The 26,325-nt window shown below is 41.7% G+C and overlaps 1 protein-coding gene and 1 non-coding gene across 2 annotated transcripts; both read right to left on the reverse strand.

The window, feature by feature from the left end:
- Positions 1–754: 754 nt before the first annotated feature.
- LOC132575414 (enoyl-CoA delta isomerase 2-like) lies at positions 755–24,452 on the reverse strand. Its single transcript, XM_060244178.1, has 9 exons — positions 24,216–24,452; positions 18,419–18,517; positions 15,733–15,918; positions 12,746–12,815; positions 12,034–12,136; positions 7,106–7,226; positions 5,304–5,393; positions 3,940–4,083; positions 755–1,412 (listed from the first exon to the last, which is right to left on the reverse strand). The coding sequence occupies exons 1-9, from the start codon at positions 24,321–24,323 to the stop codon at positions 1,257–1,259; spliced, it is 1,077 nt and encodes a 358-aa protein (XP_060100161.1). The 5' UTR covers positions 24,324–24,452; the 3' UTR covers positions 755–1,256.
- TRNAP-AGG (transfer RNA proline (anticodon AGG)) lies at positions 14,758–14,835 on the reverse strand. The gene has a single exon. It is a non-coding gene; the product is annotated as a tRNA-Pro (tRNA).
- Positions 24,453–26,325: the final 1,873 nt, after the last annotated feature.

Below are 26,325 nucleotides of genomic sequence, written 5' to 3' on the forward strand. Positions count from 1 at the left end.
CAGGAATCACAACTTGTCCATGAATCAGAATTTAAAAAAAAATTTCAGTATGCAGCTTGGTGAAATACTGCCACACAAGGATAAGCAAAACTTCAGTCCGCCCCGCCCCCTCCCCAGATTTGCAGGCACCTAACCTTCTAAGTACCCGAACACTGAGGGCAGCCAGAGGTGGAAAATGCAATTAAAGGTCATGTTATATATGTGATCTGAAGTGTGTTCAATATATGGAGTTCTTGCCTGGCTCATTGGAGCCTGGAAGGCTGAGCTTGGGGACAATGGGCAGCAGGATTCAAATCCCTGCTGTCCTCCTCCAATCACGGGTCCCCTGCTGGTTTGAATGGTCCAATAGCCTCCTGGGGTGGGAACCTTGAGTGTATATATGGTTGGTCCTGTTGGCCCAGTCTTCAGTCTTTGAGTGCAGCCCTATATTATGCTGTACGAACAAAAGAGCTCTGTTCACTAGCACCTCACCTCTTCATTGCGTGGAACCCTCTATATCATAGGTCAAGTTAAAACAAAGGTTTAATTAGCGGGTTGCAGAATGAGACTGCTTATTCAAATCTTTTCACATATATCGCCTTTCAACCCTTAGTAGTTTGAACATACTTTCAGACTTTATAGCTCCTCTTTTCTTAGGGAAAATGTCACAGGTGTCTACCCAGTAAGAGTTGTGACACACAAAGTGTCATAATACATAACAAAACCTATGGAACTGCTATGCAGTCAGAAATTCTTGGTCCGTAAACAAGACTTCGTAAACAAATACTTTAATTCAGATTTTCTGCTAATACAAATTACGTCAGTCGTTGTCTTTTGTCTCTTCTGACTCTACAGGTGGACACCAAACAGCCTTTCAGTCCAACACGACCAGCAATCAGTTATTCATGAGCTTGCAAAATTTGGTGACATTGAATCAGTGACCCCTTTTGGAAGGCAAACCATCGTTGTTGTATTCAAAGAGATTTGCTCAGCATGTAAAGCGATAACAGCTTTCCCAGCTCGTGGTTCAAGCCGCAATTTGCGATGCGATTGGCATCATAAATTCATGTCCAGATACAAAAAGGGATAGAGCTCCGCAGTGGAGACCATTAAGGACTTCAGCGACTCTGGCATCAATACAATAAACGGATTACCCTTGTCAAAATTAAGGCACCGTCTTGGATACTTACCTGGAATATTTAGTGACATTTGTTCTTGTAGGAAAAGGGATAGAAATTAGTTCTGCAGAAATCTATTTTACACAGTTGGATGAGCGATTAGAGGTTTGATTTCTTCTTCAAGAAGCTCATTACAGCATTCATGCACTCATCGGATAGCCATCTTTCTTTGAGCTGCACACACTCTTGAGAATTAACTTCATGCAGCTTCTCCTTTTCCATGCTTCGGAGTAACTGCTTGGAGATTGCCAGGGACTACAGAGAAAATAAAATTCAAAGCCTACGGTTAGTGTGGAACGAACAGTTCCAAGTAGCATTATTCTGGAACTAGAGCTACACATTAAAAGGCCTACACCTGGTAATCCTAGTGTAGAGGAAGGGGAAGACTGGCAGGTGCAAAAGGGGGTGCCTAATCTCTTTGACCAATTTCGCACTAGAGCTTTAATCCTGGTTTAACTCTGTCCCCGAGCTGACTTTCTACACTAGAATCAGAGAAACCAACTTTATGACACTATGATTCTATGGTTTTAGTGTAGAAAGTCAGTTTGGGGACAGAGTTAAACCAGAATTAAAGCTCTAGTGTAAAATTATTTCTCAGGAGCCCTGTGGTGCAGAGTGGAAAGCTGCAGTACTGCAGTCCGAGCTCCCTGCTCACGACCTGAGTTTGATCCCGGCAGAAGCTGGGTTCAGGTAGCTGGCTCAAGGTTGACTCAGCCTTCCATCCTTCCAAGTTCGGTAAAATGAGTACCCAGCTTGCTGGGGGGGAAGTGCAGTTGACTGGGGAAGACAATGGCAAACCACCCTGTAAAAAAGTCTGCCGTGAAAATGTTGTGATGCGATGTCATCCCAGAGTCAGAAATGACTGGTGCTTGCACAGGGGACTACCTTTACCTTTTTAATCTTTTTCTCTCCCCCTGATGCTTTCCTTCCTGCGACCCTTCACCCAGACAAACTGTGAGACTGGATTAAAGTCAGCAGGTGGAGAAATCGCAGTGGGTGAGAACAGATAGGAAGATGTGTGTCCCACTGATTCTTCTCCAAAAATACAAGCAAGCCTTGTGGCATCTGAAAGACTAAGACCAATTTCCCACTAACATTGCTCTGCCCCCAGGCTTCTGTTTTCCTCGGAGCAAACGATAGATTTCCCACTGGTTGCTCCGCAGGTGCATTCTGCGGCACGGCAACCTCCAGTTCTGCCTGTGGCAACGTAATCCTGAAAATACTGCATCTAAAAACGGCACAGGGAACAAAAGGTTGCTGTGGGTCAAAATGCGCCCATGGAGCAACTGATGGGAAATTGATCACTTGAGCCGGGGTGGGGGGGAGGCGGGGCGGGAGGACATAAGACTCAGGGTAGAGCAACACTAGTGGGAAATCAGTCTAATGCTTTTAAAAAATTGAGTATAAGGATTTGTGGATTAAAGCCCACTTTGTAAAATGTTGTTTGTTTCTGATGCAGCAGGCTAACCCATCTTGGCAAAACCCTCCACATATTGGCTTTAACCAGAAAATACTAGACTAGGTCCTACCCATATCCTACCACTGCTCCAGCCTGAGGAGCTGGAGGAGAGCCTTTCTCCAATTTAAGCAACTCTTCTTCCAGCACAAGACCACTAGGGAAGAAGCTCCTTTGTTGGGAGGGGGACTCCTTGGAGGAAGGCTGGATACACACCCTGGTCTGGAACACGTTTTGCAGAGGCAATGTTTGGTGGGGGAGTAGCCCTCTTGCCAGTGCAATTCTAAACAGAGTTGTACCCTTCAAAATCCACTGTATTCAATGGGATTAGAAAAGTGCGACTATTTAGGATTACACTGTAAGAGTGCATGTGTGATTTATGACATTTAACTTGCTGTAAGCAACTAGGGTTGCCAAGCTCCAGGTAGTGTCCACCTCTGATGGAGCCTGAAGCCGGCTTGTAGCTTGTCATTGGTGATACGCCCTGGGAATGAACTGTGTGCTTGTATGAGTTGCTGTATACTTTTATGGTGCAAGATTTAGAAAAGACTTCTGACACCCTTCTTTGATAAAGAGATTGGAAACAGCGCAACAAGTTATAAGCTGGCTTCAGGCTCCATCAGAGGTGGACACTGTGGAGTCTTCATGAATGGACTAATTGCTTGATCATAGCACTTTACTGTACATGCACTTCTTTTGCACTAAGCACTTTATTGTTGGAATTAATTTCTATGAAATATTGCATAAGTGCTTAGTTGCACACTGCCATGAAATGTTATGATTGCTTTACCCAGTTGAAATAATATATAAGTGCGATGTGTTGAAATCACTATATTTAAAAGTTTTGTGGAATAATCATTTGAAATATTGGATTATATTATTTAGTTAAATTTATCACAGTTTTTTCCTGCTATCAACCTTTCCGTGATTTTCCCTTTTTGCATTGGAAGCTCCAGGTAGTGGCTGGAGATCTCCTGCTATTACGCCTGATCTCCAAGCAACAGAGTTCACATGGAGAAAATGGCTGCTTTCAAAGTTGTACTCTACAATGGCATTATGCCCCAAACCCAACCCTCCATAGGCTCCACCCCCAAAATCTCCAGATATTTCCCAACCAAGAGCTGGCAACCCTGTAGAGCCAGTTACAAACAGGCAGACTTAAAGTGTGACGAGTCAATTCTTCTGCTCTTATAGGAAACAAAACAGGTAGGGAACAGTATAGAGCAAGTGACACAGTCTGCTGTGTGCATTTTTGCTTGCAGTATTCATTCCTACACACAGCACTTCATGTTTATTTATTATTTTAATTTTTTTAAAAATACTGACATTTCTGGGAAGACTTGCGTAAGCATTTAGCCTTGCCCACACTTCTTTTTGGAAGGTCTTGTCAGGGAAAACTTCAGTAACAAGCCCCACTGAACAGGCTTCTGCAGCAGTCAGCTTCTTGTTGAAAAGCAGCATCTCAGTTGCCTGCATGAAAGGAAAACAAGACATTGTTGGTGCAAAAAATATGATAGGCAAGCAGAAAAAAGAAAAATACAGCTTCCCAGTATGATTTGTCATGTCAGCTGCTAATTTTGGCATTCTGTTCAATATTTGTTCTGTAGCATCCCCAGTCTTGTTGAGATGCTTGCTTTCTAGGATTGTATCAGTTTGGGTGCAACAGCTACTGAGCTTAAATCAAACTACGGCTTTCTGTTAACATGACTAAACCTAGAGATTTGTGGGTTCATGCGTTCTCTGCTTCTCCTCATGTGCCACCAGCTAATGAATTATTTCTGCTTTTATGGCACAAAATGGTTCATTGTTATGTTTGACCTGACAAAGTATAGCCTACATTTTCCTTGCAGTCCAGGATTCCAAACCAAGGTTACATAGGGTTGCCAGGTCCCCTCACCCATCTGGCAGGAGGATTTGGGGAGTGTTCCACGGGTGGGCAGGGACATCACATAATGTCCCCAACACAATGACATCATCAGGAAGTTGCATTTGGGATGTCACATGAGGACGCTCTGGCAAAACTCTATGGCAGGGGTGGCCAACGATAGCTCTCCAGATGTTTTTTGCCTATAACTCCCATCAGCCCCAGCCATTGGCCATGCTGGCTGGGGCTGATGGGAGTTGTAGGCAAAAACATCTGGACAGCTACCGTTGGCTACCTCTGCTCTATGGTTTTGCTGCCCTCAAAACCAGAGTTTGCCCAAATACCAGAGTGTCCCTGCACTACATCCCTGACACAATGCCATTACTTTGGGGTGATGCCATTGTGTTGGAGATGAGTTTAGAGGAGGGTTTTCCCCTGCTGGCCAGTGGGTCCGCAGCAGAGAGAAGCAAGTTTGGCCACCCCTGTCCTAGATGATGTCAGCAATCTGTTGCATTTCAGGAGATCTTTGCCCCAGAAGAGTAGCTGTGTTAGACTGCTGCAGCCAAGATTACAAAACATCTGGTACCACCTTTAAACACTAACACATTCATTTTGGAACCAGAGACCTCTCCCCTCAGTGGCTGAAAACAGCACTAAGCAGTTCCAGAAAACGGGGTGGGGTGGGGTGGGGGCTTGCAATTAAGAAATCTACCTGAGCAAAATCACAAAATGGCTTTTTACAATTATTGTTTAAATAAACTATGAGTTTTTCATGATAAAATGAGCCCTCTATCACATAGAATCCCAAATTTTAACAGGATCTCACCTTTGCTGTGCCCATAATTTTTGGAAATACATATGAGGAACATCCTTCTGGACTCTGACCCAGACTGCTAAAAGGGGTGTGAAATGTAGCCTGTGTAAAAAGACAAAACAGACTCTTCATTTAAATTGAAGACCCCAAACACTAATGTGCCACTTTCCAATGGAAGATTTATAAACCAGGGGTACTAATGACTATCGCCTTTGAGAGCTTTTAAACGCAGTTAGGCAATATGCATGGCTCTAGCAACAAAAGCCAATTTCTTTATGACTATTATGAAATACAAAGGAACAGTGAGGCCCGCCTCAACTTTTCAGACACAATTAATGATACCCAAGTCATCCAGAAAAAGACTGAACATAGCTTTGGATATCTACTTAACATACTAATGCCCAAGTTCTTTGTATGCGTGACACGGTTCATACAAAATCAGTGCCAATGGATCTTTTACGTGTGTGTGATTTACCATATTTTTGTTTATTTTTGAAGCCATTTTAGGTCAGACAACTTGATGTCCCCAAATTTATTGGATTTGAAATAGTGGAAGGCACCCTCTTGTACACCAATATAACCATACTTCTACATAATTTCTAATAAGGACCCTCATGCAAACATTTTATACCCACTCCTATAAATCCTCCACTGAATTGAGCTTCAGCAGCTAGGTGGAAAATCAATGCAAAACAGACATGTTTCGCTTAATATCCTTCATAGAAAGAGTCAGGTTCTAGCAGCATTGAGACATCCCGTTAACGATAGTTATATAAAACTGATCTTGAACCTGGATTACCAGACTCACACACATGTTGCCTCTTCCCTCCCTCCTCCCTTCTTTTGCAGAGCATGACGAAAGGTTTGTTTTTTTTAAAAAAAAGACTAGTTATTTGTGATATATGAATGCAGGAGCATGGATTAACCAGGATTAGTTTTCCTCCTTTTAACTGGGAACTTAAACCAGGACTACACTCTGGATAGGAATTTCAGCTTGCATGGATAAAACTAACTCCAGTTATGCTGCATGCCTGTGTTTGTATGCTATGGTTATCCAGAGTTAGCGTTAAGCTCCAAATTCCTTCATTGTGCTCTTGTGTGAAAAGGGAAAAAGGAAGGAGGATGTGCTGAGCAAGTATCTAAGCCTAGCGGAACTTAAGTTCATGCCCGTTTTGATTTGACCGGGGTTATACAGGATCTCTGAATGCAGTTCCTTTCTTCCCAATTCCAACTTGCATTCCCAGAGGAACAACAGAAGAAACAAGCTGAGGGCCCCTCTTTCAAATCTCATAGAATTCCTCTGCCCACCATCCTGGGGTGAGATAATGGAGTGCAAGAGTGCAGAGGCTTCAGTTCAGGGCAGTCTTGGCCACTGACACATTGATCAGCTTGAGGAGGAGCCTTTTTCATGCAGGATTTGTAATGGCTACATTTTGCACCACCAGGCAGCAGAGCTAAGCACCTACCCTGTTTATTTTAATGATTTTTATTGCTGTTTAATGAATTTTATTACTTCAAGGCAGTTGCCTTGAAGTTCCTTTAGGAACAAAAGGGATCTACAAATTAAACACATACAGCCATAAAATAACTCCTCTTTCCAGGGGTGGAATTCTAGCTGGAGCTCCTTCGCATATTAGGCCATACACCCCTGATGTAGCCAATCCTCCTGGAGCTTACAAAAAGCTCTTGGAGGGCTGGCTACATCTAGGGGTGTGTGGCATAATATGCAAAGGAGCTCTGCTAAAATTCCATCCCTGACTCTTTCTATGAAGGCTTCTTACTGGAGATGGCAGATAATAGTGCAGAAGACTTACCCTGTCAGTAGCATATACTATGTCAAAAAGCCCAAGGACAGTTACAGAGATTCCAACAGCTGGCCCATTCACCACAGCAATTAATGGCTTAGGAAAATCAATAAAATGGTTGACAAAGTTTCTGAAAAGAGAAAGGAGCAGTCTTCTTCACTGCCAGCAATTTATTCCATACCACAACAAACTGGAATACAATGTAATAATGTAGACATTCCGTTATCCCTGAATGAAGAGTGCCAAATAATTTCAAATGCTAAAAATTTCTATTACTTTTGTGTCTTGCATGATGGACTACAAAACCTTTGGAAACTGCCAGTATCTAACAAGATCTGCAAGTGCAACGAAGTGGAACTTCCCCATTTCCCTTTCCTGCTGCAGCTCACCAAAGGCCAACCTATGTCTTCGGGTTTTGAATCATCTGGGTGGGTCTGGGTTCTCTGGACCCAACTCAGACTTCCCACACCATGCAGCAGCTGTGGGAAATGGCATTTAAAAATAAAAGGCAAGCCCAAATGGGGTGGAACAGTGCTGCAGTGGGAGGAGGGCTCCTGCCTTCCCACCTAAGCCATTTTCCCCTGCTGAAACAGCACTGGGAGGGAAGTTCCTTTAGGAACAAAAGGGATCTACAAATTAAACACATACAGCCATAAAATAACTCCTCTTTCCAGGGGTGGAATTCTAGCTGGTTCCCTGGTGGAATTCCCTGGTTTTGCTGCTAATGTCCCCTCTGCATTTGCTTCACTGGAAAAGGTCAGGGTGGGGGGAGCAAGAGCCCTCCCTCCTCCCACCAAGGAGGTCTAAGCTTTGGGTTCCCTTTTATTTTTAAGCCAATTTCCTGCAGCTGCTGTGTGATTGAGGGGAATCAGAACCTAACTTGTTAAAATCCTGAATGTGCAGTTTGTCCCTTAGCCCCCACCAATTGCTTGGGGGGGGGGGTGGTCAGAGAACCTTCATATACAGGAACAAAGTGAGAAACTACTGAGGGAGGGTGCAAGTGACAAGAGTGACAGAAATCACCATCCATCATCCAAAACCTGTGGAAGGATAGAAGCCATTTTTCAAAGTACGGAATGTTTCTCATCCTACTTTTCCGTAATACATCTTTCTCATCCTCAATTATTTTGTGTTTCATTTGCAGCCTGAAGGCAGAGATACTTCTTTCCCATTGATTCTCTCATGCTGTGATGCTTCCGAGTGAATCATATCAATGATGCTTCTGCTTCTCTGGGCTGCCTCCGAAGAGTCTAGTGAAGGGGCTCAATTTCTACAGAGATGTTTTCGGTTTAACATTATGTCATAATATATGGATACCTTGCCTTGTAAAACTAAATACAGAAAGGCAGTCAAACGAAGTTTGAGTCCGCTGGTACTTTTAAGTAAGATGATTTAATGCGATCTTTTTTGATTAGCTTGAACCAAGGGGAAAATTTAGATTTAAGAGATGGTAAAGCTATCAGATAAATAAGGCATCACATCTATACACCCAGTTTCGAAAGTTGGAGCCATTATTCAAACCCCTGCGTGTTTGTATATGTGGCGCTTCAGTTCCAGAGGATATATTTCATTGCATTTTATTTTGTCCTATGTATACAGAAGTTAGAACTAAATTCCCATCCAGTCCAACACTCTGTATCACACAGTGGCCAATATATATATATATATATATATATATATATATATAAACACACACACACATTCCTTGAAAATCTGTTAAAGGGACAAATTTTTCCTCTGATCTCGATAAACTGGTTTTCTAAATTATCTGATACTGACCTGTTTGTTACTTATAGAGTATTGCTTCTCGCCCTGGCTGCAAAAAATATTAGGGCCAAGATTACTGTCTCAGTAAATAAATCTTATGACTAACTGGTTTCATTTTAGGTGTTTATAACTTTATTGTATAGCAATATTTGTAACTAATTTGGATTATTATGCTCCTATTCTCTAATAGTGCAATATATGCATCTGTTAGCCCAAATCAAGTGACTGTGCAAGAGTCACTGTTGCCTGCTTGAAGGTGATCACTATCTTTAAGTACTTGAAGGGCTGTCATAAAGAGGATGGTGTGGAATTGTTTTCTGTTGCCTCAGAAGGTAGGACTAGAACCAGCGGGTTGAAATTAAATCAGAAGGGTTTCCAGCTCAACTTTAGGAAGAACTTCGTGACAATTGGAGTGGTTCCTCAGTGGAACAGGCTCCCTCAGGAAGTGGTGGGGTCTCCTTCCTTGGAGGTCTTTAATCAGAAGCTAGATAAGTTCAAATACTTTGGCCACCAAATGAGAAGGGAGCACACTCACTGGAGAGGACCCTAATGCTGGGAAAGATTGAAGGTAAAAGAAGAAGGGGATGGTAAAGGATGAGATGGTTAGACAGCGTTATCGATGCAATGAACATGAATTTGAGCAAATTTAGGAGGACGGTGGAAGACAGAAGAGCCTGGTGTGATTTGGTCCATGGGGTCACCAAGAGTTGGACTCGACTGTGTGACTGAACAACAAAGATGGCCATCTGACAGCAATGCTGATCCTGTGAACTTAGGGGGAGGCATTTGTGAATTTCCTGCACTGTGCAGGGGGTTGGACTAGATGATCCTGGGGGTCCCTTCCAACTCTTATTCTACGATTCTGCTCTAAGGCACTGCTTTTCTATGAATGCTGGGGATTCACAATCTTGATTTCTCCCTACCCCTTTAGGGTGGTTTAAGTCAATGATGGTAGGTAGCACAAACAGGAAACACTTCATAAGACAGGTCCTTCCTGATGTGGTTTACAGCTAGCTCCTCCGCTGTAGGGAGATGGAAACTCTGCTGCCTGAGTACAGATCATAAAGGAGATTCCCTCCTTCCCAGAAAAAGCATGCACTGAGAGTGATCAGTATACAGATCCAGAGCACTGGTCCCACATTTTCTAGCCTTTGCATAAGAGCATAATATCTCGTTGCTGTTAATGATGATGTTGATGATGGTCATCATCAGCAGCTTAAACGAGAGCAAGTTTCACCCCCAAGGGCATGTCTACACAGCAGCTTTACAGCCTAGTATTTAAATTACATGGATAGGAACACCTCTGAGAAAAAACATATTCTCAGTTTAACCCAAGCTTGAGGAGCAATAGAGTAGTGGCTCCCAACCTTTTTGGCACCAGGACCAGTTTTGTGGAAGACAATTTCTCCATGGACTGGGGGGGGGGGGGGGTGGCATTGGAGTTTTTGTTGCCCCAGGCTGCCCCCCACCCATGCCCCATGAGGGTCTTTAAATGGGGGCACTCAGCTGTTTCTGCCACCTCTCCGCTAGGTGGCCAGGTGGCAGAAGGCCAATCTGCCTCCCCCTCCCATTTAAAGGCCCCTGCTGGTCAGCTGATCAGGTCTCAGGCAGGTGGGCTTGGCGGTGGGACCGTTCTGCCTTGCTCTGAGGCTGCCTCCATGCCTTGGAGCAAGGCTGCAATGCCTCTTTCGTTCACCTGAGTTCTAGGTGGGCAGAGGTGGTGCGGCAACTCTGCCTCGCTCTTCAGCCCAGTTGCTAGCAGGCCATGGACCAGTACCAGTCTGCAGACTGGTGGTTGGGGATCCCTGCAATATAGCAATTAGACTCTGCATTTATTGCCTTGTGACACTCTCACCATCATTCTCCAATTCCGACATGTTTACTGCCTTTGTTGCTTTCCCACACAAATGCTATCCAGACCAAGCATTATTTTTTCATTCTACCTTTGTACTACTTTGGATGCTTAACTACTGTCCTCCAGCTATATGTAGCACTGCTCACTGTACCCCATTTAATTGTCTGACAAAGCGTGCATGCACACAAAAGCTTACACCCTGAATAAAAACTTTGTTGGTCTTAAAGATGCTACTGGACTCCAGATTTGTTCTATCGCTTCAGATCAACATGGCTGCCCACCTGGATGTACCAGATGCTGTAAAATTTCTGGAAATTTTGAAGCCACGAGGGGGCAGGGTTTTCCCCCCAGGGGGAATGGAAATCTGGGAGAGGGGGCTGAAATATATGTAACAATTACTTTCCTATCAAACCAAAACAATTTTTACTGGTTTAACAATATGAAATGCATTCTTTATAACTTCATCAGCATGTAAGATTGTACTATTTGGCATATTTATGAAATTTAAAAGTATGTACATATTCTATAAGAAAAATCACAACTGTACCCAGTACTCGAGTTGCAGATTGCTGCACCCTATGCTACAATAGTTCATGTATCTTTAAATTTTGCTGTCTGAGAAGTATAAACAAATAAATGTTGAGGGTATAAAACAAATTCTAAAGAAAACAAAAGAATGTATTATTCTTTGGCCAGAAACACTCTCATAGAATCACAATAGGTAAGACTGCCAGCATGTTTGGATATTAAGCGAAACTTTATAACACTGAAAATACTGAACTCTTTTCTTTAATCATTAAACACATGAGAGCGCATTAATCGTCGCCAAAATTTACATTTAGAAAAACCCCTTTAAAATAATGTATAAGATTTTTTCAGTGCTCCCCAAAATTTCTCAGTTTTTCCAAAATCCTCAGACTTTTTCATGCTGTAAATTCAGCACGTGTGAGATGCTTTGTAATGCACTGCCACCGTATTTGCTCCCCCCATGTGGCAGCTGTGCTTTGGCCTGTGAGGGGGCATTCTTTAGCATTTTCTTCCACACAATGAGGGCCTAGTCCTGCCACCGAGCACATGGCTCAGTGGCCAGGCCTCCCTCCCATGGAACACCCAATGGCCTTTAGCTGTAGGCAGCTGCTGCTTCATGGGGGGCAGTGCTGGAGATTCCAGGCTACGCTGGTCACTGGGTGGCTTGGGGCCTCTACCACACATGCATTTCTCATTTCTTAAAGTCTCACTACTGTTTTCTTTGTCTCCTGCCACACCCTTTGTGATGTTTCCTGTGCATGTCAACATAATTTGAAATAAGACTTACTTGAGCAGCTTTGCGCCGTTTTCTGCCATTTCCTTTATTCCACCCGCTGAGATATTAGCAAAGTTGTTCAGGTCATTTCCACTACAATAGTAATCTCCATTTCCTGCAGAAAAAACACATATCAAGAATTCTGATCACGTGAAACAGTCAAATGGAAAATAACCATATTAGGTTTGCAGAGATTTTCTAAATTGAAATATACAGTTTATTACAGACACGATACAGCAAAAGTTATGCACTTTTGCTGTCAGATGAGAGATACCATCTACGTAACTTTTCATGTCCGTAATAAACTGTATATTTCAAATTAGAAAATCTCTGCAAACCTAATGACACTTTTGTATCTTTGAAGAAACATTAGCTCTAAACAGACCTAATATGCATTTGAATAAAATTTTTTGCAAAATTCATTTCCAACCCCCCAAGAAAAATGGCCTGCATCCTAAGTGTTTTTGTGCAAATGAAAGAACATTTACATTTTTTAAAAAGAGGTTTGCACTGTGCTCTGTGTCCAAAACTAGTATTCTGCCTGAAGTTGCACAAGGCCTAGTACAAACATCACTGTAGTGGCTGACAACCTGTTCAGCAAATCACTGTGCATAAATAATACCTACTTAACTTGTCTGTTTTTTTCATAAGAAATGACGCATGCATGTGAATGTATTTTGGAAATATACCCCAAAGAAAAATAAACATGGCAGAACAGAAGTACCTGTCAGAACTGTTATAACAGAGTCATCCTTTGCTGCTTCCTCAAGGGCTTTGATGATTTCTTCATACATCTGCACAGGATGGGAAAAAAGTAAAAACAAGAACTATTATGATGCTATAGAAAGAATAATTGTAACTAGCTTGCTACCAAAGTTCAAGTTTCTGCTGTATCAAAGATTTGGGGCATGATCCAGAATACAGGGGCTTTCTCTTCTCATCTACAGGAAGGCTATGTTTAGCAGCAAACAGGAGGAGGAGGAGAAGGAGGAGAAGAACAAGGAGGAGAAAAAGAAGGAGAAGAGGAGGAGGAGGAGGAGATTGGATTTATACCTCGCCTTTCACCCAGAGTCTTAGAGCAGCTTATGATTTCCTTTCCCTTCCTCTCACCACAACAGACACCCTGTGACCTAGGTGGTGCTGAGAGAGCTTCAAATGGTTGACCCTGATCCAAAAGAAAATCACATCCATAGGAATTTCCTTGGATGCATTTTATCTATCCTCTGCTTCTGCGGTATTTCAATCCATCAAATGTAGACTACTAGATATCCAGTTGCAATGTCTAACTGAGGCAGCTCGGAAAACTTGCTCCCCAAGCTATCTGGGTTTATCCCAGATTCCTGGGCTTTTAGCTCCCTATTTCCTCTTTTTAAGTGATCCTCACCAAAGAAGAGCATTCATGCTGGCTAGATTTAATGCATTACCATCGGCCATCCTTTTCGGAAGATACCACAGAATCCCCTGCAATCTTAGATGATGCCCTTTGTAGTCAAGGAGTCATCGGAACGGTCCCTCATGTTCTTTTGGACTGCCCTTTTTATAGCAGTCCACATGCAAGATACCTAGATGCACTGCTTTCTGACCATCAAGGCCTTTCTGACAATGCCAAGGTTCGTTTTTGACTCCACGGGAAACACAACTTTGTCACTACTCATGTTGCTTGCTTTTTACAGGTTGCGATCCAAATCAGAGAGGCTTTTACTCATGCATAGCCCACAGCTATTTTATGTCATTTAACTTTTGCTGGTTTTTTAAGGTTTTATTATATTCTACAGTGTCACTGTTGGTTTTAAAGTATACTGTATTCTTGTATTAATGCCAATAAAGGTCTATGGTATGGAGAGAGCTCTTTTGAGAAACTGCTCTTAAGAGTGCAGCTCTTTCAGGAACCGTGACTGACCTAAGGCCACTCAGCAGGTGCATGTGGAGAAATGGGGAATCCAACCTGGTTCTCCTAGATTAAAGCCTGTGCATTTAACCACTACACCAAACTGGTTTAACAGCAAGACACTATGAAAGCACCCTGAACAAATCTTGGACACACAAGCCCTAAACTTCCCCAGAATGAACTCGGCTGAAGTCTTTTCCCCTCTTGACTAGTAACTAGCCATGAAATGCGTAAATTCAGTGTTAATCCATCACTGAGTCTAATTCAAAAGGAAAGAAGGATTTTCAAAATGCTTATAAGGTGGATCTTGTGCCATTAACTAAGCTACATCATCCTGTTTCTTGGAACAGTTTTTAAAGCGTTTAAGCATTTTTTTAAAAAAAAATGCACAAAAAAAGCAGACAAAAGTTATGAAGAGATGAAATGTGAAGGTGCCTGAAGACAAAACAAAAAAGTAGCAGAGACAGCCTATTTGAAACACGGAAGGAAGGGCAAAGAGGACAGCATTCACATATCACTACAGCAAAGTCAAAGGGAAGCAGAGCTACCCTGCAGCAGAAACACCTTTCCAGGTACATCTATATGCAACCAGAGAATCAATCCAGGTATTCAGAGACATTTCAAACGGATACAACAAAAGTTCTTAAGCACACAAGACCCTATGCTCTTCTCTCTCTGTGGCTCTGCATGCATGCTTTTGACTCTCCTGTACATATGAACATATGACGCTGCCTTATACTGAATCAGACCCTTGGTCCATCAAAGTCAGTATTGTCTTCTCAGACTGGCAGCGGCTCTCCAGGGTCTCAAGCTGAGGTTTTTCACACCTATTTGCCTGGACCCTTTTTTGGAGATGCCGGGGATTGAACCTGGGACCTTCTGCTTCCTAAGCAGATGCTCTACCACTGAGCCACCGTCCCATCCCCTGTAATTGGATCTATGGAGAAAGGAGACATGTAAAAGGATCAGGGACTTTACAAAAAGAATTGATAGAATCCTTTTAACTGTGTCAAGATGAGATTTGCTCAATTTGGGGGATGAGTGCAAAGCCAAATTAAAGTAGCCATGTGGTTGCTTTTCATGCTATGCTTTCTCCTGTCCTGCCAGCAATAGACAATGAACTGAAGTGGAGATGAGTAACTGCGCTGTGTGAGAACCTTAGGCACAACAGGTGTATAAAGTTGCCAATCTCCAGATGGTAGATGGAGATTGTCAGACAACAGAGATCAGTTCACCTGGAGAAAATGACTATGTTGGAAGGTGGACTCTATGACATTACACCCCATTATCTATTTATACTTATTTATAATTTAAATTTGTAGACTGCCCTTCTCTGAGTACACATTGAAGTCCCTCCCCTCCCCAAACCCCACCGACCTCTGGCTCTACCCCAAAAATCTCCTGGTATTTTCCTACCTGGAGCTAGCATCATCCCAGAGTCAGAAACGATTGGTGCTTGCACAGGGGACCTTTACCTTTACCTTGGTGTAGTGGTTAAGTGTGTGGACTCTTATCTGGGAGAACCAGGTTTAATTCCCCACTCCTCCACTTGCAGCTGCTGGAATGGCCTTGGGTCAGCCATAGCTCTCAGAGCTGTTCTTGAAAGGGCAGCTTCTGTGAGAGCTCTCTCAGCCTCACCTACCTCACAGGGTGTCCATTGTAGGGGAGGAAGGTAAAGGAGACTGTGAGCTGCTCTGAGACTCTGAGATTCAGAGTGGAGGGTGGGATATAAATCCAATATCATCTTCTTCATTACATGGATAGCCCAAGTAAATTACAAATGGAAGTATAAAATATATAGACCCAGAAGTTAATTGCATCACCTTTACACTGATTGCATTTTTCAGTTTTGGGCGGTTTAATACGATCTTTGTGATGTTGTTCTCAGTAGAGACCTCTATTGTTTCATAGCCGGACTTGATGTCAGGAGGGCTCTCTTTAACAGGACTTGAAGATTCTGAAGGCATCAAGCTTGAGACAAGATCGACATACTGCTGTCTGGCACTCTCCTGCAATGAGAAACTTGTTTAATTAATGTGAAATAAATGCCAAGTTATGGTTTGACTTGCCACCCAGAAAGAAGAAACAAAATACAAAATGGGGAATTCAGCATCAATGAGAGCCTGAGCCAGTTTTTCCCAAATCTCTTGAGGGGTGGAAAATATAAATGTGATCTGCTACAGTTTTGAAAAATGTATTTTTTGGAAAGTTTTTGTTACTGCATAGTGGAGGTTTGCCCCAGCCATGGCAAGGCACCAGGCTGTTTCTTCACTAGGAGTTTTTCCAGGCCATTCCTAAGTTACTACTTGGCAACAGGCCCATAGCTACAGTGGGGCCCAGGGAGGCAGGTGCATCCTTTCAACCCACCCTTCCAACTGTATGGTCCCTCCAGTGTGATAGAGTTTTTCTGTTTGAAATTCAATTTCTATATCTCAAACAGTTCGAAGGATTGCTGGATTGAAATAATGCTTGAGAGGCTTGCAAAATATATTTATTACTACAAGGGAATGGGGAACTGGGAGAGAAAATAAGAAAGAACTAAAAAAACTACATCTTGCTATGGAGGACACATGGCTAAGAGTGAGAGGAGACTCTCTCCATCTTCTTGACCTTTTGGCTGACTAGATAAAGGAGTCACCTGACTAACTGGTCAAACAAACAAACAAGTTTTCCCGGGTTATCTCTTGATTGGCAGGGAGCCAGGATCTTCTTCCTAGGTCATGCAGACAATAGGGAAACAGGTACAATATTAATCCTATAATGACTGGAACTTTAGAACATTGCAAAAGACATGCAGAACAGATACATAATTCCAACACATAGGAGGATCCCCAATCTGCCCCCTTTGCTCACCGCCGCTCTGAACAAGTAGTATCACTGCTGCTGATCTTTTTGCTTTTTTCTCTTCCCATCCCTAACACAGTGTGCAGAGCAAAGTGGGGCGGGGGGGGGGAGAGTCAAGAGGTATCTGTCTCTCTTAGAGAGGGGCACATAAGAAAGGGGTGGAGGGAGCTGATTTGCTGTGACTGCCCAAGCAAAGGGGGGTTAGTTTGTGAGACTCAAGGCTGCGTACAATGCTGAGAGCCCAGGGCCTGGCCCTCCCAAAACAACAATTCCAGCTGTGGGCCCCACCAAACATGAAATCCTGGCTACAGCCCTGCTTGGCAAACTGTCCATTTTTTTTCTCTTCTGCCCTTTATTTCGAAGACACCACCACTCACTAAAGTATAACTGGCCATATGAATGGAACTCCTGCCCCCTTTTATCTCTGGAGCCTTGTGCTGGCTCCACTTACTTACTTTGTTGACCACCTTGCTCAGCCGAGCTCCAGAGGGAATAAGCAGACACCCTTTCATGTTATCAGGGATGAAGGAATTTTTTTTTTAAAGGAATCATGCACATACTCCAGATTCCTTTTAGGCAAAAGGACTGAGCAAAATATGGAAAACAAAATGGCAGAATGTCTCACGCTGACTACACTTGTTTGTAGCCGGTGTAACTCTTAGAGGTACAAGCCCTGAGAGAAAAGTCATTACCTTGAGTTCAAGGTTCGGACTTCTTCTCATTAGCATGGCTACAAAATGGAGTCCAAGGGAATTATTCAATCTGGGGGCATGAGTCCAGAGATGCACACAATGCAAGAAAGCCCTGGTAGAGAGAGATACTTTCCAGAGAATTTGTAATATGTGAGGCCCCAATTCATAGAGATGACTGTTTGTCTCTTCCTGTTTGACAGGAGAAGGTGACACAGCTGTTCTCTCTGGCAGTGGTGTGACTTCCCCCTCATTTGATCTGACACTGGCAAAGCCCATTTGCATGTCCACTGGCTGGACAGTCCTTAGCCAGGAGTCAACTTAAAGCCTATCAGTTTGTTTCTAGCGTCTTACTAACCCTGAAAGATGGACACTGCTTTCTTAAACCAACTCAGAGGGAATGGGATGTTATGACAAAGCGAGATCAAAAGGCCAAACAATCTAAAACAGGTGTGTTATTAGAGCACAAGTGAAAACAAATTCCAGTTGAAGGAGTAAATGATCCAAGCAGAGAGAGCGTGGACCACCCACAAAAGGTGATGAATTGGCAAAGTAAGATTAATACTACACAATATGTACATCTATCCCTGAGCTTTGATGTAAATTAAAGAGCACATGATTGAAAAGTCTTCACTTTTAAAGAATTATTTGCGAAAAGACATATTTTCACATCATAATTCACTTCTGCCGGAAAAAAATTAAATATAAGACAAAGACTGGACATCATTTTTGAAACATTTAGAACATTTACAAATTAAATTTCCAGTAGCCAGAAGTTCAGTACCATATATTGTTTTTCCACTTCCCCATGATTAGCAGAAGAAGAATCAGTTATATACACTAACTACATGAACAGAGGTTTGTTTTATTTCTCATGCTAAGCCTTAATTATATTCAAATAACAGACAACACATTTAGATGCACAAGGCTGCAACCCCAAATAAAAATTAATTTTTGCAGGTAACAGCATACTGACCTGTGGCAAAGAGCCAAGTGAATTCCATGCATCCCATTTGGCCTTGTTGATAAAATCTAGCATGCCTGGTTTGGGGGTACTGCAGGGACCCTGAGTTGCCTGCATGAAGGAAATAGATACATATTTCTATGAAGTTTCAAATTAAACTGTTTAACTAAGAAATTAAAAGCACAATCAGCTACAAGGCTTGCATATATCCCTCCTGGACAAAACTTGGAGCTAGTTTATGCAATGTTCTTATAATGCTGGTATTTCTAGACATCTGTATTAATACTTTTACACAACAGCATCTCAAGATAACGAAGGCATACATATGCCTTCAGGCTTAATAGTGAACTATGCACGCTTCTGAAGCAGCATGCACAGCCATCCTGGAAGAGCTCATGCAGTCCTTGCATCACTTTTGTGTGGCTGTGTGTTCAGCATCTTGACCAGGCTATGTGCTATTTCCTCACCATCTGTGCAGTATTCACTGGCCCCATGCCCCTACAGGACAGGCAGTGACATGTTTGGTGTAGTGGTTAAGTGTGTGGCCTCTTATCTGGGAGAACCGGTTTGAGTTCCCGGTCCACTTGCAGCTGCTGGAATGGCCTTGGGTTAGCCATAGCTATCACAGGAGTTGTCCTTGAAAGGGCAGCTGCTGTGAGAGCCCTCTCAGCCCCACCCACCTCACAGGGTGTCTGTTGTGGGGCGAGAAGATATAGGAGATTGTAAGCCGCTCTGAGTCTCTGATTCAGAGAGAAAGGCGGGGTATAAATCTGCAGTCTTCTTCTGCTGCTGCTGCTGAAAGGAGTTGAGCTGTTCACAGTGCTATCCTCAAAAGAGTTACACCAACTGATTTCAATGGATTTAAAAGGGCATAATTCTACTGAGGATGGCACTGTCAGTGCTTCATAATAAGGAACGCCAGAGCAGATGGCCTTGTTAAGATGATGTAGCCTGGTGGGGGAAGGGAGGGTCACACTGGCTTCTAAGGGGACACTGTATGCTGATCTGTGCATGGAATGAGCGTGGTTGGGTTGCCAGCTAAAGGTTGGGAAATTTCTGGGGGTAGAAGCTGGGGATGGCAAGGTTCAGGGAGGGAGGCCTCAGAGGTGCATAACGGTATCCAGCCCATCCTCTGAATCTTCCATTTTCTGCAAGGGAACCGATTCCTGTGGTCTGGAGATCAGCTGTAATTCCAGGAGATCTCCAAGTCCCCACCTGTTGGCTGGCAATCCTATATGATAGTGTCCTTCCGGATGAAAAAGAACAGAAAGATAAAGGTGAAAGCATCTCTAAATAAAGCTGGCAGGTAATTCTGGACAGCCAATGGGGGGAAATATGGATTAAGAAAAACAAAGAGGAGAACTCGAAAAGCTCACTGAACACAGTTAGCTTCTTGCTTCAAAAACAAGCTACGATTTGAGACTTCCTGTTTGGCTGGAAGACAGTCTGCAGCTCCCTAACAGAGGGGGATTTTATTGTCACTGTTCAGGGTATTAAAGACCCCTGATAAGGTCTATGCTCATTAACCCTAGGCAAGGGTTAACCCAAGACGACTTATCTTCCTTTAATGCTGTTGATATCGAACTGGAGCAGTCAGGGAGCTGACCCCTTCATTTCTTGATGTCCGGCAATGGAATGTCAACCATCGTCTGCAGTGACTCTAAAGTGACTTCGGTCACTTAAGGCTGTCGGAATCCAAGCACGCTAGAAGGACTGATTTTAATTGCAAGAAAATAGCAGCCGGGGGAGTTGAGAACATCTAAAAGGTAGACTCATCATTCTTATCTTCACTCTGAGAGACTTTGAATATAGTTTAAACACTGAGTGGATTAATAACAGACGAAGGCAAAGCATAATTGAATGAAAAAAAACTTTTACCTTGTTAAGCTGAGCTCTGTGGCTTTGGATGTGAACAACAGCAAAAAAAAAAAAACCTTTCAAGATAAGAGTGAAAGTTGGCAATGGGAGGCTGGTGACGCAGAAGAAAGAAAAGAGAGTTGCCGTGTATATATGCCCATAAACTGCAGAACCTAGAATGAACTGAGCTGAGTGGGGGCACAGCAGGAAAAGAATTCAGCTTGGGAAAACTGAACGCCGTAAAAACAATTGCCTTCAAAGATATTTTGGAGAAAGGACATATTGTTGTGAATTTTTGTGGTTGCGGTTTCTTCATGCAGCTCAAAAAACTGCGAGACTAGACACGAGATCAGTCTAAGCTGTGACAGGAAGTGAAACTAAAAGGGGCTGGACAATAAATCAGAGCCTATAAGGACAACAAGAGCTGTGACATCCGACCTTTGAACTAGGAAGGAATTGAGTCCAAGACTCAGATCAAGAAAGACGAAGAGAGACCTCTCTAGGCTGGAACTGTACCATAGAGAAATAACGATTGCCATTTTAAAAGGGAGAAAAACTGTCAAAATTGTTAAAATTCAATATCTTTGCTCAGGAAGAAGGGAGAAAAACGAAACTAGTCTCATCTGAAAGAACTGGCTCTAAGCTATTGGATTGGATGCTAAATTTTATGTGGGGATTTTTTTAAGGTTTGGTGATTTTTTATATGTCAGTAGAAAGAACAACACGTGCAAGAGCCCAATCATTTGACAAGATGCAGGCTCAATTTGACGCTCTGGAGGCAAAAATGTTAAAAGCTATGGACAAATTGCATTTGGCAATAAAAAAAGATATTAAAAAAGAAGTTGGAGACCTTAAGAAGGAGATAGAGAATTTTAAGGAAGAGACTCAAAATAAAGTGAAAGAGGTAGAGATGAAAGTGGATACACAGGCCTCTGCCTTGCTAAAAATTCAAGAAAAGGTCATAATACACGACTGTAAGTTGCTGGAGTCACAAGTGCGTCTAAGAGGGGTACCTGAAAAAGAAGACACAGACTTAAAAGGCTATATGGTGGATATCATCACTGAGTACATAGAAGAAGACCCTGACAGATTTAAGAGTATGTTGGAGGGTGCCTACAGAGTCAACTCAGTTTATGCGAAAAATAAAGGTCTGCCAAGAGACATCGTCATAAGATTAAGATCAAAAGAAGTGGCAGAGAAAATTTTGAGGAAAGGGTACCAAAAAGCCTGGGCAATAGAAGGGAGCAGAGTTAAAATAATGAAAGAGCTACCAAGAGAAGTGATCAGCGATAGGAAAAAGTACAAGAAGCTAACCGATCAGTTGCGTGCAGAGGGCACAAGATATAGATGGATAATACCAGAGGGTCTTGGATTTGAACAAAATGGCAAAAGGATTACAATAAGAAGCGAACAAGAGATGCATAGCTTTTTTGAAGAAAATAAAGAACCAACATCATAATGGAGTACAAATTACTATCTTGGAATATAAATGGACTAAATTCACCACAGAAAAGAAGGAGAACATTTCATTGGATTAAAAAGCAAAAATGTAATATAATTTGTTTACAGGAAGTTCATATACAACGCAAGGACAGTAAATTTTTGTGGAATAGAAATTTGGGGTTGGAATTTTTTTCACTAGCAGAGCAAAAGAAAAGAGGGGTGGTTTTTTACATTAAAGAACAACTTGACCCAAAATTAATCTTTAAAGACAAAGAAGGAAGATACATTGCTGTTGAGGTGACGATAGAGGCGAAAAAAACGTTACTACTAGGACTCTATGCACCCAATGGAGCGAAAGACAAATTCTTTAAAGACATAAATAGACAAATGGACGAAGAGACTTATGACCAGGTATTGATGATGGGCGATTTTAATGGGACAATACAAAATAACCTTGACAGATCAAGTCCAAAGAAGAATGATAAAGAAGGGAAGCTGCCCAATTCTTTCTTTGAGTTGATTAAACAGGAAAATCTAGAAGACATTTGGAGAAAGTTCAACCCTGAGGTAAGAGACTATACATTTTTCTCAGCAAGGCATAATTCTTTTTCCAGAATTGACATGTTGTGGGGTTCCCAAGGCTTGGGCCTCATAACAAAAAAAATTGAGATTCTTCCAAAGGTTTGGGCGGACCATAATCCAATATGCTGGTCAACAAAATTGCAAAGAAAATCAAGAAGATGGAGAATTAATGAGGATTTACTACAAAATAAAGACACTGTATCATTCTTAGAAAAGGAGACTGCAGCATTCTTCCAAATAAATGAAACGGATGATATGGAATATCCAACAGTATGGGACACTTATAAAGCAGTAATGAGGGGTATATTAATTACATTGAATAATAAAGACAAAAGAGCAAGAGAAGAAAGGCTGTCAGCACTGCAAAATGAAATAGATAAAAAAGAAAAGGACTTAAAAAAAAGACCAGGGAAGAAAAAATTAATAAAAGAAATTACGATATTACAATCCCAAGTTAAACATTTGCTGAATAAAGAATTAGAATGGAATTTAAAAAATTTGAAACAGAAATCGTTTGAAAGTGCAAACAAACCTGGTAAATACCTGGCCTGGCAATTAAAAAAAAGGAAAGAAAATAAGACTATAAATAAAATCATGGCAAATGGGAAAACAGTAGTGGATCAAGAAGGAATTAAAAGAGAATTCTTTAAATACTATGCAAATTTATTCAAGGGTGTGAATGTAAGTAAAGAAAAAGTGGAAGAGTATCTACGAAACATTCAGGTGGCACCTTTGACGGAACATATGAAAAAGATATTAAATGACCCAATAGAGAAAATTGAAATAGAAGCAGCAATAAAAGCAATGCAAGAGGGTAAAGCTCCAGGGCCAGATGGATTCACGTCAAAATTTTACAAATCTCTCAAGGATGAATTAACACCCAAACTGTTGAAGTTGTTAAACACGATAAGAGAAGAAGGGAAAATCCCAAAGACCTGGAGGGAAGCTGTAGTCTCTCTGATTCCTAAGGAAGATAAAGATAGCACAAACGTAAAAAATTATAGACCAATCTCATTGTTGAATAATGACTATAAGATCTATACAAGAATTTTAGCAGAGCGACTGAAACAATACCTGACCAACTTTATAAACAAAGACCAAGCGGGATTTCTTCCTAAAAGACAAATAAGGGACAATGTAAGAGCTGTTATTAATGTTGTGGAATACTATGAAAAGCACCCGGAAAAAGAAGTGGCCTTATTTTTTGTTGACGCAGAGAAAGCCTTCGACAACTTAAATTGGGACTTTATGTTTGCGGTAATGGAAAAAATTAATTTAGGGGAACAATTTATAAAAATGACAAGAGCAATATATACAGATCAGCATGCAAAATTGTGTATAAATGCAGACCTTACCAAAGAATTGAAAGTGAGTAAAGGAACAAGGCAAGGATGCCCGCTATCACCATTGTTGTTTATAATGACTCTTGAAATTTTGTTACAACAAATTCAAAAAGATGAAAAAATAGAAGGTCTAAAAATTAGAAGATTCTCTTATAAATATAAAGCTTTTGCAGATGATATAGTGCTCATAATGGAGAATCCGGTTCAAGTGTCACCACTGCTGTTAGCTAAGATAAAAGAGTACGGAGAACTAGCAGGATTATACATAAATAAGGAGAAATCGAAATTCCTCTGTAAAAACATGCAACCAAATAAAACAAACGAACTACAAAAGGTGACAGGTTGTGAAGTCACAACCAAAGTTAGGTACCTTGGAATAGAGATAACAATGAAGAACATTGATTTATACAAAAACAATTATGAAAAACTGTGGTGTAATAAATTGTTTAAAACTAAAAACAAGCTACGATTTGTTCAACCGGCTGTGTATTCTAAGGAAAACTCTGAGTCAGGCGAAGCAAAGTATTCCAGCAATCTTCTTAACAAATATAGCTACAGTTACAAAATGAAAATGCTGGAGTTACCTGTTTAAACAGTGCATAAAGCTTCAGCTTCACTTCATTACCAGGATCAGTCTTCAAAAGTTTCAGTTGATCTTTGGCCTTTTCGAAGTCTTGCTCGCTGGCCTGCATGCCACGTTGAGTTGTGTGTAATTGTGTTAGAGGAAAATAAAGAGCACACGCTGTATTCCTGGAAAGAAAAGAAAAATTAAACTAGTATTTATCCAAGTAAAATATTCAGCAAATGATAGAACAAATGCTTGAATTTCTTGTTCAAAAGGTTGTAGATCTCATCAGAGCAAAGATCAGTTGCCCTGAAGTGACAGTTAACGTTTAGCCTTGGTATCTATAACCTTTGGGCAAAGTTATTCAACCTAGTCCTTAAGGTAAACATTGAGCTCTGGATTTTGTCACTAAAGGTAATATCAAACAGCAAACTAACACAATCCACAAGTCCTAAACCAAAACAGAATATGAACAGTTACATGAGGCAAAGGACACTGTGAGCAACAGAAATAAATCCAATCACCCCTTAGCTCAAACGGAGGCTGAAACAGCAGCATCTTAACAAGTTGTCCAAAAGCTGGAGGAAAGAAAGATCCAGACAGGCCTCTCAGGCTAGAGTTCCAGAGCCTGGGCATCACCACAGAGAAGGCCCTACTCCTTATCCACCGGCCACAACTCAGATAGTAAGGAACATTGAGTGGGATCTTAGTTGATGATCTAAGCACATATGTAAATTCACAAGGAAGGAGGCATAACTTAAGATCTCCTGGACTCTAACAGTTTAGGGCTTTGAGTCAAAAGTGACATTTTTGAAATGTGTTAAAAACCAAAGCGGGAGTCCGTGGAGATGATACAATGTCAAATTTAGTTTAGTAGTCCCAGTTTGCATTCCAACTGCTGCATTTTGAACTAACTGAAGATTTCCCTGTGGCTCAGACAAAAAACCAAGTGGGAGGGCCAGATTTCTGGGAGATTACCTACCCAAAAGCAGACAAATTATAAACTTAAACTCAAGAGAGTGGCTTTTTCTAGCAAGAAAGGCCAGTTCCACACAGGATTTTTGACCAGGATTCAATGCTCTTTAGAAATGACGTTGTTTCCTTCTTCCATCACGGTGCATTCATGTACCTACTAGGACTTCCCTGGCTTTTCCCCATTCGTTCCCAAACCTGATTTGCTCTGAAGTTCTGGAAAAGATTGCAGCAAAGTCTGGATGATGGCTGTATTGTGAGTGGCAAAATTCAGATTTTGCCAATCCCATCCACATGATACCAATTTCCTCCATGGTAGCAACTGCCTCCCAATGCCGCTGTTGTTGTTTTAATTTAATTTAATTTAATTTAATTTTTTATCTATATTTTTTATTTAATTTTTTTATTTTATGTTTTAATTGACAGCTGAATATTGTTATATATGGATATAAAATATTGTAACAGGTAGGGATGCCAGACGCCCCCCCCCCGGTGAGGTCAGGGGTATCCCACTGCCAAGCCCCCCAAAAGTAAGGAACACTGGAATCCCAGAAATTAAAGGGATGTGCCTATGTGACCTGGAAGTGATAAAGGCACGTCGAGGACATCATAGAGTTCCCCCCCAAAAAAACAGAGAGTCACCCCTCTCCCCCAAATGTCCCTGAGGTGCCTACTTCACTTCCAACACATTGCTGAAATGCTGGGTGTTTCTCTCTGCTCCTGGTAAGCAGACCTCCAACTCCCTGCTGGCTGATAGGAGGGATCTGGCAACCTTAATAACGGGTTCTCTAACATACCAGCTTTCATTTTAAAAAGTTTCTAGCTCTATTTGTTGTGGAGATATAAAAGAAAAGGCATATATCTGCAAAGAGAAGGGCTGAAAATTTAATTTTTTTGAAAATGAAAGTTGAAAATTTATCGTTGTAATGTACTGATATAATGATATTCAATTATTGATTTGAACTAAACCAGGAAAAGCCTTGGTGGAGGGTATGTATGGCCACTGCCAGGGGACTGTGGCAGGGAAGCTATAAGGAAACCTGCTACGTGGAAGTCATGTTGCCTTGTGCTGTGTTGGTTGCAAAAGAAGTAACACTGAAGCCACACACGCCTGTCCATGTGTTGAAAACACCAAAACAGCAGGGCAAGAAAGAGTG

The sequence above is a fragment of the Heteronotia binoei genome, chromosome 7, assembly GCF_032191835.1.
Source record: "Heteronotia binoei isolate CCM8104 ecotype False Entrance Well chromosome 7, APGP_CSIRO_Hbin_v1, whole genome shotgun sequence".
NCBI classification, from domain to species: Eukaryota; Metazoa; Chordata; class Lepidosauria; order Squamata; family Gekkonidae; genus Heteronotia; species Heteronotia binoei.

Coding starts and splice junctions, on each gene's coding strand:
- LOC132575414 (XM_060244178.1), bottom strand. CDS start 24,323: ATGCAGGCCAGCGAGCAAGACTTCGAAAAGGCCAAAGATCAACTGAAA. Junction 4,084..5,303: donor AAATTATGGGCACAGCAAAG/GTGAGATCCTGT, acceptor CCTTTCATGCAG/GCAACTGAGATGCTGCTTTT. Junction 1,413..3,939: donor ACGCAAGTCTTCCCAGAAAT/GTCAGTATTTTT, acceptor TTTTCTCTGTAG/TCCCTGGCAATCTCCAAGCA.